Source organism: Mastomys coucha, unplaced genomic scaffold (assembly GCF_008632895.1).
Source record: "Mastomys coucha isolate ucsf_1 unplaced genomic scaffold, UCSF_Mcou_1 pScaffold22, whole genome shotgun sequence".
Lineage (NCBI taxonomy): Eukaryota > Metazoa > Chordata > Mammalia > Rodentia > Muridae > Mastomys > Mastomys coucha.
Window position 1 is genome coordinate 46,281,098 of NW_022196905.1, and position 18,144 is coordinate 46,299,241.

At 40.3% G+C, this 18,144-nt stretch overlaps 1 protein-coding gene across 3 annotated transcripts in view; it reads right to left on the reverse strand.

Annotated features, from left to right (window-relative positions):
• Sepsecs (Sep (O-phosphoserine) tRNA:Sec (selenocysteine) tRNA synthase) overlaps positions 1-18,144 on the reverse strand; it is a 42,891-nt gene that overhangs the window by 12,716 nt on the left and 12,031 nt on the right. For 2 of the 3 annotated variants that reach the window (XR_004110577.1, XM_031342279.1), the window contains exons 7-10: positions 15,934-16,063; positions 15,708-15,799; positions 7,586-7,679; positions 5,932-6,022 (exon numbers count right to left, since the gene is read on the reverse strand). Coding sequence is in view for 2 of the 3 variants with exons in the window: in XM_031342279.1 (XP_031198139.1) it covers positions 5,932-6,022; positions 7,586-7,679; positions 15,708-15,799; positions 15,934-16,063 (407 nt within the window). In the remaining variant the exon portion in view is untranslated. Of the gene's footprint in view, positions 1-1,296; positions 2,907-5,931; positions 6,023-7,585; positions 7,680-15,707; positions 15,800-15,933; positions 16,064-18,144 lie in introns of those variants that run through there. The other variant, XM_031342278.1, reaches the window with a different exon arrangement.

Below are 18,144 nucleotides of genomic sequence, written 5' to 3' on the forward strand. Positions count from 1 at the left end.
GGGGAAACTGGGAATGGAGAAATTTACATGTAAATAAAGAAAATATCTAATAAAAAAATTTTAAAAAATTAAAAAAATAAATAAAAATAAATAAAAGTAAAAACACCAAATGCACTAAACAAAGAAAAAAAAAAAAAAACACCTCTCCCTACAATGTGAGTAAGGTGCATTAGTGACCAAACATCCCGTGATTCAGTTTTCTTCTCTAGGCAGACTACTCCAGCCCAGTACCTTTAAAAATCAACCTCCAAATGTCTACTTTATGGCCTTATTATAAGAGGAGTCGGGCCACAAAGACAGTAGTAGTGTCTTAGGCAATGCCTGCACTGTGTCCTCCATAGCCACAGCCTGAAGGCAACACAGGCAAATCAGGAAGCATCCCAGGTAATGCCAGTGCTTCATGCAGAGTTAGGAATAATCCTTGTAACATGTAAGTGTGAACAGGAGAGAGAATTAGGTAAGTTATACAGGGCTGGGGGAGAAAAAACTGACCTTAGGGTCAAGCGTGGAGCTAGAAGGAACAGAGCTGGAATTTAAAAGTGCTTTAAAAGGAAAGGGTTAATAACCAAAACTGCAGTGGATTTTATGCACCAGCAAAAAAAATGTTACACCATATCTATCATTCACATGTGGGTTCATGTAATTTATCTTCAATTAGAATTATTATCTATTCAGCAGCTGAAGCCCAAGAACTGCTGATACTGGACAGATGAGGAAGCATCTCCAGTCTCTGGACTCTGGCCTTTCTTAAGCAAAATGATGACCACACAATATAGATCACTTGTTCTAGAAAATCATTTTGGCCTGATGCGTAGGAAGCTGCACTGCCAGCACTTCCATTGGCAGCATCATCTGACCCTCATAGGCCCCACAGAGACTGGGCCTCTGGCTTCATCCCACTTCGGTGCAAGTCCCGAATCCACATAGAAAACAGCACAGAGCTTTTCAATCCCAAGGAACGAGTTACTATAGCTACCTAAGAGCCATTTTAGTGTCTAGTTCCCAAAGGTAGACTACATTTGGGACCCACCTAGATATCTGCAAGTGAGCTCTCTCTCCAGCCTTGACTTGCAGGTGCATCAGTGGCTCACACAACCCAACTTACATACTCAAAACAGCTTCTGGCTAAGCTCACCTGTACAAACCCTTTAAGGTCGTAGACAAGGAAGACTCCCTTTGCATATACAGCTCAGTGCCACACCAATGAAAGAGTAGAATCCAGAGGTTAACACATTCCACCCATTGTGTTGGGAGAAAATGTACCAAGAGTGTTTCACTTCAGAGAACTGGCTCCTCTTGGAAAAGCAGGCTGATTTTACTAAAGAAATCCTCTTGTAGCATTTAATACACCATGAGCAAATTTACAAATTATCCCCCCATGAACCCTTTTCCCCATGAATGTGTTGGGTGGGGTGCCGCTCCACAGGCCAGGCCTAAGGAACACAGCTTGGCATGGCTGTTTCCAAGGGTTTTCACTAAGTCTCCAGTCTAGTTTTTTGTTTGTTTGTTTTGTTCTGTATAACTAACAAAAAATCACAGAAGTTCTGGGCCTAGAATTTCAGTCATTCATATATATGCAGTCACAAAGGCTGCTTAAAGCCCACACAGTATGTGGAATAAAGTTTGCAGTTGCCCAAATGGAAAAATGAGCAGGTACTAGAGAAAACAATTTGTAACAACTTGTTTGCAACTAGTGACTCTTACTGTCACTAACAGTCTCCACGTGAAGTAGCCTTAGTAACATTCACAGAGCTAGCTTTTTTTTTTAATTTTTGCAGTCACATATCACTGAGATATGGTCTAAAAATATATAATTAGCTGATTTTATAGGTATATGAACAGCATGGCACATACTTTAATGAACCATGACACCCATCCCATCACTAGGCACTGCTCTCACAGGGCCACTGACTTCCATGCAGCCCATCACAAACAGCTTTCACCAGAAAGCACATGTGGAAACCCCTCTTTAGCTGAGGAGCTCACTCCCTTAAAACATATCACTCCTGACATTCTCGACTGGAGAATTCTTTTGTGGAGTCACGTGCTGGGCAGTAGGTAAGGAGCTGAGTGGAACTGCACGGTTCAACCACTTAATGGCAGTAGCACCCACTGTGAGTTGTTATGTTGTTTATATATAATGAAGCCAGTCCAGTTGCAAACAACTGCTCTTAAGCTTATGACTTGGCTGTTTCCTTGGGAAACGTCCCTTCAATAGGCACAGAGACAGAGAAATAAACATCTGGTATTTAGCAGCGTTAGAAACAGATCTTTCTCAATTCTATGTGATTGGAAACAAAAAAAAAAATCTTTGAATGCTGAAGAATGGCTAAGAAGAAGCTCTCTGTAGTTGAATGAGAATTACATGTAGCTTTATATTTTATATTAGTAAGAATCATCTGAATTGTGTTCACTGCAACTGCATGTTATAACCTGCTAAGAATCATAAAGACTGAGGCAATCTAAGGATAAAAAAAGTCACCAACGGCTACCCTCAGTCCAGTCTCTTCCTTGACGGAACATTCTCTATAAAACTCTCCATTCAAAAACTTTACATATATTGTTGAAACTGCTTGTGTAAACTGTCAGAAAGAGCCCTGTGTCATAAAGCAGGGCCCTGGTCCACTTCACCAAGCACGTCATCTAGTTTCAAAGCCATTTCCTCAATGTCCGCATCTTCACCTTTGCTGTCGTCAGTTCCACACACAACACTTGCTCTGTTCTGTTCTTTTCTTACTATGTTGAAGCACTTGTCAAGTCTCTTTATGAACAGGTCTACATCCTGCATCTTCATCCCAATGGCTGCTGCTGCATTGAGGTAAGCACAGGGGTAATTATCTGTGTGGGACATAAAGCCTTGGAAAGTATGGCCACTCACAGTTTGCACATTCCCAAGAGGCACAGCCCTGAAAGGGAAAAAGATGTATCAATCTGACTTGTCTGGTGATGTTAATAGATATCACCCACCCAGATACAAGACAACTGTCTCATAAAGCTATACAACCACCAGTTAAGAAGCTGTGAAACAGGCATAAATTGTGGCCAATGCAAGCAAACTGTCAGCTAAGTCCTGCCTAGTGATGGCCCTTTACTCAGCCTCTATAATAGACAGCAAGAAGCTCATCTTCATATCTTCTTCAAAGAAGTAATAAGAAATTTAGTTTGTGCCAAACCTAGAATCTGACTTCAACTGTATAAGGCAAAATGTTTTGGTTTATTGTCACCTCACCAACAACAAATGAAAATTTCAATCATGCAACCAGCCACAGGCAATGAAAGGGCTCCCAGCAGGATCTAGGAACTAGGTAACTGCTTCAGTGGGAGGAGGCCAGCAGACAGCAACAGCCACCAACAGCTAATGCATTATTTAAGGCTGACTTCCATGGCTTCCTTAGACACAAGCAGATTCCTAATCTTTCACTTTTAAAGAAACCACTAAAAAGCTGGGCATGGAAGCACACACCTTTAATCACAGCCCTAGGAAGGAAGAGCTCTGTGAGTTCGAGATCAACCTGTTCTACAAAACAAATTCCAGGATAGCTGGGGCTACTACACAGAGAAACCCTGTCTGGGGGGACAGTGAGGGGAGGGGAAGGTGGGTTCGACAACAAACAAACCAAAAGCATCAGAACTATGTGGCATACGGACAGTTTCTCAAGTTAAAAGCTGAATTGCCCTAAGTTTTAGGTTTTTTCTTTGAATAAGCTGTCATTAGCCAGGTGTTGTTGGCACTAGAAGAAAGGGAGGAGGATCCCAAGGCCAGCCAGGCTACATAGAAAGTCGCTGGCTAATAACAAAACCAAACCAAACAATGGGGCCAGATGAATGCTCAGTGGTTAAGAGCTCATACTGTTATTTCAGAGTACCCAGAGAATCCAAATTCCATTATGAGCTCCCCCATCAGCTAGCTCACAACCTACCAGATCCAGGAAGATCCAATCAAAGCACAAATAAAACCCAAGTCCTTTGACATAGGCATTCTATCCTCTGCAGGTGTGGTGGCTGAATAAGAATTGCCCCCATAGGCTCATACATTTGAATGCTTAGTCAGCAGGTGGCACTACTTAGCAGGATTAGGAGGTGTGACTTGGTTGGAGTAGGTGTGGCCTTGCTGAAGGAAGTATGCCAATGGGGGTGGACAAGCCAGGCCCAGTGGTGCTCTCTCCCTTTCTGCTGCCTACAGATCCAGATGTAGAACATTCTGCTACTTTCTCTAGTATCATGTCTGCCTGCCTGTTGCCATGTTCTCCTCTACTTGTCCTATTCTCCACTACAATGAAAAAGGACAAAACATCTGAAACTGCAAGCAAGCCCAAATGCTCTCCTTTGTAAGTGTTCATGATGTCTCTTAGCAATAGAACAAGACAGTATAAGTCAGAATAAAATGCTTTCATTGAGATGTATATGATGAAAAACATTTAGAGCAAGATACTGCATTTTTCTCTAAAATATCTGATTTTAGTGCCATGCAAATGTGAGTGGAAAGTATGCTTCTCAGTAAAAGTTGACAAGAATACATAACCCTCTTAGTTTAGTGTTCTGGTTAGTTGTTTGCTGTTTGTTTGTTTGGTCAATACAACCTAAAGTCAACTGGGAGATGGAACCTCAGAATGGACTGGCCTCTGGGCTTATCTATGAGATATTATTGTGATTGCTAACTGATATAGGTGGGCCCAGCTCACTGTAGGCAGTACTACCATCTCTAGGCAGGTGGTCCTGGACAGTTTAAAAAGGCTAACTGAACATAAGTGAATGGACTAGACAGTAAGTATTTTTCCTCAATGGTTTATACTTCAGCTCTTGCTAGAGTTGCTACCCTGACTTCCCTTGAGGACGGGCTATGACCTAGAGTATAAGTTAAAGAAATGTTCTTCCCTTCCAATTTGCTTTTTGTCAGAGTATTTTAATTATAGCAACATAAATCTAAGTAGAACAATTAGAAAACAGTATTTCATTAGCAACATTTCCGCTTGAAATTGGTAGGGAAAAAGCCATACTCCTACTATCATAATATGACAGTATTGAAGATCATTTAAGAACAAATTAGACAAAAATCTACACAGAACCTGGGCCTATGTGGGAAGCTGAGACAGGAGACTTGCAAATTCTAGGCCTACGTGGTCCATATAGTGAGTTCAGTTTGGATACCTTAGTGACACCCTGTCTGAAAATCTAGAGTTGGGCATGTATCTGTGGTCATGTGTGTACCACCACCTCAACCCTAGGTTCAATCCTAGAACCAATGCAGCAACAGCAACAATCTATCCAGAGAGGCACTGAAACAAGAGTCCTGTCTTCCTATACTTTGATCACAGAGTCTAGAGGTGGGGAATTAACAGCCTCACAGGGTTTTTACCTTATTGTTCTTTGACCATAGTGAATTCTCAGGCACAGGTCAGTATATAGTGAAGGACTACTGATGAGAATTCTTGATTAAACTTTTTTTTTTTTAAGGAAAGCTAACACAAGCACTTTTTATTGTAATAAAACTTGAAACTCATTACATGGGGTGGGGTGGTGTAAAGGAGTCAGACAAAAAGAATAATTTATCTCACCAAATCACTATAAAGGACAGCAAAGGGCAAGAAGGGCTGGTGAAGGAAAAGCCAGAAACCTGGAATCAGCAGAAAACCAAGCCCTAAAACCCAGGAGGTACTGAGGACAAATCCGACAGACTCATTGTCTTAGAACAGTCACACAACTGGGCTTTCACCTAAGCAGTGCCTTCCATTGGAACTTGTGAGTTCTTAAAGTTTAGGAAGTAGAGTTTGGATAGGCTTACAGGAGTCCTGAAAGTCCATTAGAAAAACCACAGAATGAAAACAAACAGGGTTCAAAAGTTACAGATGTCCCTTCTGGAGGAGGGACAGACACATAGTGGCCTACAGGTGACATCAAAAGCAGATAGACTCATCTTTTAAGTCGACTTACCTGGCTCCAGACACTTGTCTGGTAAAAAGCATTGAGCCAAGCTGAGTGACAGCTTTGTCACAGTGTCCATCCAGCGTCTTAAGTGTCATAGCTAGGAGAGAAAAGACATTCAGCAAGCTGCTGGATTACAAAACAAATGATGATAAGGAAACTGCTTTCATGCACTGCCCATGGCACAACAGCACCTTACTGTACTTGATAAATTATAGCAGGTATTGTTTCCATATCAGAAAAACTTAATTTTGAGAAAACACGTTCACAATCATGGACAAAATTCCTGTATCTCCCTTTTAGAAAGTTAATTTTCCAGCTAAATACATGGAACAATCAAGTGATCAATGGAGCTGTTAACTGAAGTCAACCACCTTGGAAGAACTTAAGCAATGAGAATGTGGAGTCTTCTATCTCAGTCCATGTAAGACCAAGGTCAGTTTCTGCACACACAGATGTAAAGGTGTCACTCTGCACATACACCGTAAAGCTGCACCCTTGCCCCCACCACTACCATAGCCATTGCTTACTGAAGACTTGTTTGTCATGCTGCACTGCTACAAACATCTTGGCAAACCTTAAGCAGTTTTGCATGATGAATTATTATCTCCATATCAGAGTTAGAGAAAAGGGACTGGCAACTAAAACATGGTAAAACTGATGCTCCAACTACCTACCCAGCATGACCCGCTAAGTGGGCAAAGGATTAAGAGTTATGTTTTAGGTATTGGGGCCCACATTTCCCCATAGATGCCCATTCCAAAAGGGCTTTAAATGATTCACTTTCCTCAACTAGATGAGAAATACAAAACATATTCTACTTCATATATTCATACACTTATTATGAAGCTTTTAAGTTACTTAAGTATGTAAACATCGAGCATTCACTTTTTTTGTTTTTTTAAGACAGGGTTTCTCTGTGTATCCCTGGCTGTCCTGGAACTCTCTCTGTAGACCATGCTGGCCTGTTCAAGGTTACCTCTGGAATGAAAGGCATGTGCTACCACAGCCTGGCACAATTATTTACTTTCTAAAAATGCTTTCTATTTATGTATTTGTTTGTAGACATGTGCATGTGTGTTTAGGTGCCTCAGAAGCCAGAAGAGGATGTTAGAGTCCCTAGAGCTGAGTTAAGGGCAGTTGTAAGCTGCCCTTGCCAGAGCTAGGAACTGAACTTACCCCCTCTGGAAGAGGAAGGAGCAAGCATTCTTAACCACCAGCTATCTCTCTAGCCCACTATACTCATTTCAATAGTTCCCGAACTGCATGACAGAAATACTAGTCCTTATATCAGCAGATCAATTCACAATACAGTTCTTCCTAACATGAAGAAGCTGAGAAAAACAAAGGCACTAAAAACGCTATGTTGGTGGTTTGTTAACTGAGCAAACTGTCATGGTAAGAAGCAAGCCCTAAATTACTATATAGGTATGTGTGTGTGTGTGTGTGTGTGTGTGTGTGTGTGTGTGTGTGTGTGTGTATACACACATTATATATATTTGTCAAACTATATATATATACATTATATATATTCATTATATTCATTATATTTACTACTGATCTGATTCCCTCAGTTGATAGGTCTTACCTTACAGAAACATTTAAATGATAATGTTCTTCTAAGAATATCTCAAATATTTTTCTATTAAAAGAAGAAAATTACCTAAGGATATGGGATTGTGAGGTGTCTGCAGCAGTCTTTCATTGTGGGCCTCTGCCAACTTCTTTAGTTGGGTGGATAAATAGACAAACATTTCCTGAATAACAAAATATCACATTTAAAAGTTAAATAAATCAAACTCAAACCATAATCCAAAATCTGGCTGGTATGACGTATATGCTATTTACCATCTCATCCATGACTCTCCTTTACCACAACACAGTGAGACTCAGAGCCACCGTGAACAGCAGAACCGTGGGACTTGGGGGAAAGGCAGCCCCAACTTACCTCTGGTCTTGAGATATAATATATCTCATCTCTGCAGAACTTTTAGAGTTAACACTTCAGAATTATTTTGGTTGGAAGGACAGCATATTGTTAAGTTGCCTGGGCTAGAGATGAACTTTTGATCCTCCAGTCTCAGCTTCCCAAGTAGCTGGGATTATAAGTATGTACTGACACACCTGGCAAGAGCAAGCTCTCTACCTAAATAGACATCCATTTCTGGATACAACACCAGCACAACAGATGACATCTCTTCCAACTCTTCAGCACTGCACTGTTCTACACAGGGGCCAGAGTGGTTCTTCCACACAGTAATCAGTTCCTGTCCTCAGGTGACTTCCTTTGTCAACAATGTGTTCAAAGCTAAGATGTATCCATTTAGGATTCAAGTTACACAGTAAGTAGTAGTTTAAAAAGTGCACTGCCATGTATGTGTGTGTGCATGTGTGCACCCCAGGTCAAACTAGAGCCTTGTGTGTGTCAGGGAAGTGCTCTATTTCTCAGCTACATCCCCAACCCCAAATCTATTCTGTTTAAGGTGCAACAGCTAAAATTAATATTTCTTTTAATTCAAAGACTACAATATCTAAAACTAAAACTTGTAGTACTTTGCCAATAGCATCAAAAGGTAATAAATGGGGCTGGCCAGATGGCTCAGTGGGTAAGAGCACTGACTGCTCTTCCGAAAGGTCATGAGTTCAAATCCTAGCAATCACATGGTGGCTCACAACCACCTGTAATGAGATCTGACGACCTCTTCTGGTGCGTCAGAAGTTAACTACAGTGTACTTATATATAATAATAAATAAATCTTTAAAAAAGAATGTAATAAATGTTTCTAAGTCTAAAATGTCACATGTATAAAGACATGGCCTATAACTGAGTCAGCAGCTGTTAAACTGAAGTTATTTTCTTCTGTGTCTGCTTTTGAAATGATGTAGACTGACCTACCAAGTCCATCTGCAGTAAAATAAGTCTACTTTCACTGACCTCCATCTATGGCCAAATGTAAGGTCTAGAGAGACACCAGGGCTAAGAGAGAAAACGACACTTTTCAAGTTCAAAGGTCACAAAAACTGATTCTGCTTCCTCCCTAAGGTAGCTCCCTCACAGCAGCTTTTGAGGTCTGAAGTCCATAGACGAACAACTACACCTGGTAACAGGTTAGGACTAAGAGAGGAGGGAGAACGCTGTCCAGTGTTATGTATTACCAGGTTCCTGAGAGCTACAAAGGCCTCATCCATGCTAACAAAAGTATTTTCTATTCTCACCTAAAATGTTATATTCATAACCATTCTTAAGCTGGGAGTATTTTATTAGAACAATTCTTGGCATGTCAAAATCATGAAATATAGATCACTAAAGTAAACTTTATATATACTTTGGTTAATATAACAAGCTTGGTTACATATAAACTTTATATAAACTTTGGTTATAAACTTTTATAACCAAAAAGTAAAAAAAAAAAAAAAATCACAACTAAAATATAAATTATTTTCAATTTTTAAAAAAGTTATATATGGGTGTTTTACCTGCATCTGTATGTGTGTGTGTATGTGTATGTGTGCCTCGTGCATGCAGGGGCCAGAAGAAGGTGTTGGTTTCCCTGAAACTAAAGTTACAGATGACAGTGAGCCACCATGTGAGTGTTAGGAACCAAACCCATGTCCCCTGGAAGAGCATTCTTCCAAGCCTATTTTCAAGTCTTTTTATTCTTTAGGTTTTCTTTCAACAGTGCTTATATTTTCAGAGCTATGTAGAGCAGTAACTCATCTAGCAGCTAACATTTTTGTTTGTTTGTTTGTTTTTTCTCTGTGTGGTCCTGGCTGTCCTGGAACTCATTCTGTAGACCAGGCTGGCCTCGAGCTCAGAAATCCGCCTGCCTCTGCCTCCCAAGTACTGGGATTAAAGGCATGTGCCACCACCACCTGGCTTCCCCCCCCCCCCCCCCCCCCCCCCCCGGTTAGCAGCTAACATTTTTAATGAACTATTTTTTCCCAAGCACATTTATTAACATTTGATACTTACCTGTATTTCAAAATACATCCCTATGTGCAAGCTATGTTTGATAATGACAGCCACAACTGTCATATACAACCAAAACAATTCTGCCCAGTATTGAAGAATTAGTATTCTACTTAAGGTGCTACTTACATCTTTTACATCTTTTTTCCTATATAACTCATGACTTCATTAAACTATCAATAAACACAATTTGAATAACTTTTTTTAGAAATATTTAAGACAACTGTGGTCATTTTCAGAAATGGAGTGGAAAAATTATGTGAAAAGCTATTTTTTCTTATATATTTTATATAAAGATTTACCTAGATCATCTCCAAACCACTATTCTAATATTCCTTCAAAAAGCAGAACATGTAAGAATCATATAGAAGTAAAAATACCAAGAATCTTATGGCAACTAAAACAACTCAAAATCTCTTACTACTGTATCAGTTCCTAAAAGTAGAATTCATGAATTTCATGTGTATATTTTCATCTCCTATAAAATACACAGGTTGCTAATTTTAAATGCTCTGCACTTTTTTTTTAAAGGCCCCTTATTTCCACATAGATATGAGGTGCTAATGTCTCATTATTGGTACTAGTTACTAAAATCCTAACTTTCATCAGTAGGTCTAACACTTCCAAACTCATTAGGAGGAATAAACCTGGTAGCCAAGAGATGTCTTTTACGGATCCCTATGTCCCCTAGAAACAAGGTTTGTTCACTATTCACTTGTTGTTAAGTGTTTATTAAATAAACAAAGTTCTTTATGCACTTCAGTGCTGAAAGCCAATTTAAAATAATCTTCTCTCTAGTGTGGCTGTCACACCTGTAGAATGGAACCTAATGAGTACTTAATTTGTACCTGAGCTGGGTTTTTTCCTGAAAAAGAATGTTTCCTCAGTAACATCCCTAGAGAGTGCCTGCAAATGTGACCATGCATATATGGTTATCAGAAAACTGAATTTGCGCATGTTCAATCCTAATCCATTAATCAATTACTTTGAGCCAGGTCTATCAATCACTGGCTAATGACAGCAAAATTGAAAGGTTCAGGTTTGTCGAGACCTGGTCTCACCAAGTAGCCTGGATGGTCTGGCCCTTCTGATGCTGGGATTGCAGGCGCCTATCTCCATCCCGAGCCAGAGTTCAGTTTTAACAGTAACTAATATCAAGTATGGAAATCTTTATATTCTAAAGTAACAAAATCTCATGTATCATTAGTATTAAAGATAATTTTTAAAAATTATATTCAAATGAAGTTCATATTCAACAGCAAATATTTTCAGTATCTTTACTGAGTGTAGAGGTTGTATAGGTAAACTAATAGCTCAAAGTGCAACATATTGAACTGTACAATAGTCCATATATTATAGTACTAAATGTCCTATTAATATCACCACACTTTAAAAATATCTTTCAGGATACTGTATGGCTATCTTACGCTAACACTGAGCTAAGCAGTTCTTACCTGATGCATGAAGGTGCTACAGAACTTGTACTATTTTCTGCTACAGTTAAATCTATAACTGACATTTATTATAAAATACTTCTGTAACAGAAGAAATTTATAAGCAGCCCAAGCAAATGTGTATAAAAAGATCTTACCTCAAGAAATGAAATAATATTGATTTTCTATGCCCTTTGTGCTGTATTTAACTTCATTTTAGAAGACTTTCACTACCGATAAACTGAACTGTATACCTGAATGCTAATGTCAGCTATATTTCTAGAACAAAAACACAAAACCTTACACCATAGTTCATGATGTTAATGAAAAAAGGAGCTGAATTATATTAAGCATTATATTTTGTATGTCCTTTGGATTACAGAATGATCTGCAGTCATGAAACCCAACAGCCATACAATCCCTCACCAGAGTCCAGACGTGCATAGTTCAGTAAACTTCCAAGAGAAGGTCTTGGGCTATGTGAAGCATGCTGCTTCATGTGATAGGGTGAGCAGAAATGGTGATTCACATCTGTCTCAAAAAGCATGGACATATGGGCAATGTGGCATGGATACATACCCCCACACAAAGATGTCTACAGCTAAGGAAAGTGGTACTAAATATTGTGGTCCCCTCTGTGGCTGGCACCAAGGATCTACACACACTCAGTAAGGCTTGCCCAAGTGGCAAAATGCTGCCTTCGAGGTACTGAAGTCCCACATCCAGGCTCCAAATCAGGTATCTCCAAGACTCAAGAATTCCATTTTTAGGGCACAAATGAACCACTGCTTCTGGAACTTAGCTCTGCTACAAGACACTGGAATTACGAATCGGGTGTTCTCCTAGAACACGGTTTGTCCTCTAAGCTTCAGCTCACAACAGCCACTCTACATTCCTCTTCTGTACTTGTCCAATTCCGCAGATACTTGCAACACTAAATGACCATCTGCTACCCTGCTCACAAAGCATTCTTCTCGAAGGAGAGCTGAGCAGAATAATGGGCTTCTCTGGAAGCAAAGCACACTTCTAAGGCTGATCTTTCTTTTTGCATAAAGAAACTCAGAGAAACAGCTCTTGTATTTTAACCTCTTCTTAAAGGCGTCTTCCCTTTAACTCCTGGTCATTCCTCCCCACTATGAAGCAGATGCACTCATCAGGAAGGGGCTAAGGGCAAAGAGGCTCAATTCACACACAAAGTTCCACTCTCTGATCCTTGCACCCTTCAAAAAGGAAAGCTTGAGAAAGGGAATGGCTTCAAGCTGAGTTCTTGTCTGCCTCTACTGTGACAAAGGTAAAGCCTTTTTCTGAAGAGATATAGCTGGAAGAAATAACCTCTAAAAATACCATTGTGGGGAATAAGGGCACAGAATAAAAAGAAATCCTAAGTTTTCCTTTAACACTCCTTTTTTTAGTACACATAACAGCAATAACAAAAAAAGGCTCTCTCAGTGATGGTTTATAAATAGCTCTGGCTGGCGCAAAATAGCTTTGCCTTAGCTTCTCCACAGCTGAACCAATAAACTACCATGATGAAATGTTCACAGCAGAGAGAAGTCCATTTAGACAAAGCCCACTACAGTTCTGCATCAAATCCAATAAGAAAACAATGTTTATGCTACATATACGCAATTGTGGTTATGGAGGAAATCCACATTTTCCTCAGGAAGCCCTACTGAGTGAAACATTAAAGAACAATTTTATTTTCATGCAATGTCAGAGTTCTCAGAACAGTATTTTACTACTCTGAAAATTACTCCATTAGACAGTTTTTGTTCTATGTAAATTCTATACAAAGAATTTTAAATAAAATCAATTAGTGCATATGGGAGCTTCTGGAGTTTTAAATACCTCCACTAGATAGCACGGGAGGATCACAGGATCAATCATCATCTTTATGGCTCAAATGCCTAGCATGACAGGGTTGATCACTCCACTCCCTCAGTGCTGTGTGAATAACTGCAAATAAGAGAAGACAGTGCTAAGTCAGAATACAGAGGAGCCTGGGCAGCACCCCGACTCGGTCTTCACCAGCATTCTGGGACTTGCAAATGGCCAGCCAGTCCTCGGGCTAGTACATTTTCCCAGATCACAATTTCATATGTAAAATGGAGACAATTCCTACCACCATGTGATGAAAATGACACTGAAGAATGGATATAAGGAACCTAGCAGAGGACCAGTAACATGGCTTAGTAGACCACGCAAGCCTGACTATCTGAGCCCAATCGTGGAACTCACAGTGGAAGGCAAGAACCAACTCCTGAGAGTTGTCCTCCTGAGAGCTGTAACACCCGCAAGCATGACCCATGACCTGAGGACCTTGGTTATCTATAATAGTGATGCTTCCAATGGCAGTATAAAACTATAGGTTTATTCCTACGTGTAAAAGATATCTGTCTGGTTTAGCCAAGTACAATTTATACATGTAAAACTTCAAGTATACGCTTTCCAAATGTTCACGTTCTCTGAACTTTGAAAAACATACAGAATCACAAAACCACTTCCACTAAGGACATAACTGTAAGGCATCTCACCATCCGCAAAAGGTGCCTCCCTGATCCTAGCTTCCAGCGCTCATTTGTGTTTCCTGTCCCTGTCACTTCTAGCTTTTCCAAGGTGGCATACAGATGAGACCACATGAGAGTCTTATGAGTTAGCTGCATGTCATTTATTACAATGCACTGGAGTTGTCGTCTGCTGTATACCTGGAGTCTGATCCTTTCCATTGCTAAGGAAAGATGTACCAGTGTGTTGCTCTGTTCATCAGATGATGAGTACTTCCATGTTTGGGCAACTATAAACTGAGTCATTTTACGCACCCAACTAGAGGTTTTCATACAAACTCAAGCTTTCATTCTCTTGAGTAAAGAGCTAGAAGCAGAAGAGCCGCTTTGGGTGATGAAGTCTAACTCTTAGGACGTTGCCACAGTAGGTTCCAAAGCTGCATTTAACATATTTAACATTCCTATTAACAATGTCAGCTTGTTTCAGCTCTTTGACAGGATTCAGTATTGTCAGGTTTTTGTTGTTTTAGTTGTGTTTTTGTTTTTACTGTGTGTGTGTGTGCACGTAATGTAAGGTTGCTCACTGTGGTTTTGATTTGCATATCTCTAATGAATGACCATGTAAATCTTAAGAAATATCCTCACAATTTAAACAGTATATAACTACTTGCCCATATTAAATTATTAGGAAGAGGAAGATTGGAGTAAAATGCCACAAAAACTTTAAACATCAATTCTTTGTTAGGAATGACACTGTTAGAGGGTCTATGTGATATCAGCTATGTCCATATGCTTTAAAACATGTGAAGTACATCTGAAGGATTCCATTTCTAGTTGACACCATAAGGCTGCTTAGATACAAATGCCATGCCAGTGGTCTCTAGCACTGTTGGATAGAGGAATAATCACTTTCATCTGACCTAACCCATCAACAATTATGGAACTGTCTCAAATGAAGCTTTTCTGTATTAGTTTGTTTTTAAAAACATTGGGTCACTATGTTGCTGTTGCTCAAGTGATCTTCCTGCCTTAGCCTCCTAAGTAGCTGGGACTACTTTAGGTCAACACCACCAAGTTTATCACTTCCCCCCACCGCCACCAGCCAATGTAAGTAATGAGTCCAGTATTTCAGCAACGATGAAGGAGGGATTTATTATTTTCATGTAAGAAGGTAGCCAGCCCCTAATGGTTCTTCCTTCTGGGAATAGCTCATCACACCAAAATAATCCTTCAGGCTTCCAAAAACAGCTGTGCTTTGGTTTTTTTGAACATGGCCTTGCCGTGTTGCTGTGCCTGGCCTGGCAACTCACTCAAAAGAAAACTTTTTCATTTGTTTTTCAAGAGCCTCTATGCCAGAAGTGGTGGTAGACGCTTGTCGTCCTAGCACTTAGGAAGCAGGGGCAGGAGGACTACCCTAAGTTTGAGGCCTGCCTTGTCTAAATAAGCAATCTCCAGGCCAGTCACAGCAACACAGCAAGACCCTGTTCAAGAACACCAAAGCAGAGCTGGTAAGACTGAAAAACAGGTCAAGGCCTTCCTCTTAAGTCGGTGACCTGCACTCAATTCCTGGTCCCACAAATTGTCCTCTGACATCCATATACACATGCATGGCACATGTGCACTCAAATACATGTAAAAGAAAACTGTTTAATATGTTCTACGTTAAAACATAAAAAGGGGACCTTCTTTACCTTTAGGTGACAAGTGAACAAATGATCCTCAATACAGAGGTTTCTAAACAAATACTAACAGTAAAGTGACACATGCGAACTACTCCTCAGCATCTGGACAGACAGAGAGGACAAACACTGATGGAGGCTCCCATCTGAGTGATACACAGGCTCCAAGAGCAGCACTGAGCACACAGGCACACCTCACCTTTCTCTCCTTCAACAGCTTCCTGTAGCCATTGCAGCCGAGTGACAACAAGGTGATGAGGACATCTAAGGACGGTGAAGCTGAAGCTCTTCCTGAAAACAGACAGAAGGGTCCGTGAAGGAGGGCTGACGGGGAGGCTCTGGAAAAGAAGACTCATCACAGAACCTATGTGCATGTGTAGTTTGCCCATTAGTTACTTTTCCCAAAACCCAAGTGATCTACTTACCTGGATACATCTTGCTGATTTCCTGAATGAAGGGATCATTAAAGCCAGCAATTATAGCACCACCTACTGGAACCATAAAATTTTTGTCCAAGCTCTGAACGAAAGCATCAATTCTACCAACCCGAGCCCCCTAGAATCAAATAACATGTGGGTCACATGTTAGTTGCTATGAAGACAGACAACTGATATTAAATAGTAAAGGTCAGAAGAACAATAAGAAAATCATGTTCTACAAAATGATACATACAAATTTAATTTCATTCCCACATTTGCAAAGGCTGCTACTAATTTTACCTTAACTATAAAGTAAAAATGAGTACCCTGAAAACAGTGCATAGATGTTTTTTCAAAAGCAGGTGAAAGGACTATAATTGGCTTTGCAGTAGGGTAAGTCCAGGGTCTACAGGACTAAACCACAGCTCTGAGCGGTGCTCATTATGAGCGGAACACCAGCACTCTGCAATGACAACTGTTCTCACAGATTAATCACTAACTCATAACCTCTGGGAAGCAGGTGGGATTTCATTACCAGAACAGGAGGAATTCCTGGGTAACAGCTTTTTACTTTAAAACTGTGAAAGAGACAAAGCATGTCCCCATGCCCTGCACCTGTGTCCTTTGATTGACAATAGGGTCTGCAGTGATTAAATAAATACTAGAATCAAAATCTAATAGACTACAGCTGCCCAAAGTGCCAAGCAGCTAGGAAATGAAATGCCTCTCCGACACTTGGGATAATCTCCCTTTTCCTTTTTAGGTTGGTTGGTTTGTTTCTCGGTGCTGACGACTGACCCCAGGCCCAGGCAAGCAGTCAACTCCAAGCCCAGTCATTAAACAACAAGCTCTACTTCCATAATGACTCTGACCACAAAAGAGAAGCCAAATTTTATGTTTATCATCAACGAATGGCCATTTCATTTGTATATTCCTGGCAGTTCCAGGCAGTGCTTCTCCGTCACTTGTGGTCCTTAATATTGTGACCTTAGACAGTCTCGTTCCATGGCAAATGAACTTCAAATGGAGTCTAATCTCCTGGAGCAGAGTGGAACATGCACCTACTAGAAACGTGGAACCAAGTTCTGCTTCCTATTCCACACAGCTGTGACCTTCTTCTGTCTAATGTGGTGCAATTTTCTCCTCTTAAAAATGGAGATACTATCTAATTTTCTACTCACATAGTTTTTTCTTTATCTGCAGCCACAGATTTTCAATCTGTGTTCACAATCTACATTCCTATTAATATTATAACCACATTTGACCTTCGTTCTCACGCTTCCTGCCCACCTCTGTATCTCAGGGAGAATGGAAATCGTAGATAGCTGGTCTAATCTGACAGACCAGATGTGGGCAACAGGTAGAGGCGGCAGTAGCTGGGGAGGAGAGCAGAGCACTCAGAGACCATCACCTGACTGTTTGCCTTATTCTTGCCGAGACTCTTATTTCTTAACGAACTATGAACAGAGGAAAAGCCATCTCACCTCAGGAAGAGGAAGCAGCACAAACACCATCAGAATAAATGATGGGAAAGCATAGCAAGTTGTCCCAAGTAAAAAGTGGCTGGAAATAACTGTCTAGGCTTTTGAATCTGAACCCAAACTGGGAGTAGGAAGGATGAGAGAAGGAGGAATCAGCACTTCAGACTACTACAGCAACCTCTCACCATGAAGACTGAACATTCTACTACAAGAAAATAAGCAGGCTACACCAGATCTCAGAAATGTTCAAGGGCCATACTCCCCACACTAACACACTGCTACTAACAAAGAAAAAGAAAAAATAGCAGAGCAGAGGCTGATAGGGAATAGGACATCGCTGTGTATTCTGTATGATGTAATTTGGTAGCTCACACACTAATGGGAACCCAGAAGATCTACTGAACAAAATGAAAATCAGGTATGAGCTGAAGTAGCAGCTCCAATTGGAGCTCTTTGCTCCAACTCTTAACAAGTGAAGTTGCTGCTTCCCACACTTTGGAAACACACATATTTTTAAAGCTCTACTATGTGCATCTCCATTAATCTGTCCTAACAGCTCAAATTAGACATTTCAGGAAATACAACAAACAAAAGTGTACTTCTTATACAGAATATCCTATCTACACAGAACTAAGTCATTCTGGAGCATCTTTGAAAAATGCTACACTTCAGACATGATGGTTTTCTTCATTGACCACATGGGTACTGTGATTCTGGTTTCTAAAGATTTGTGGTT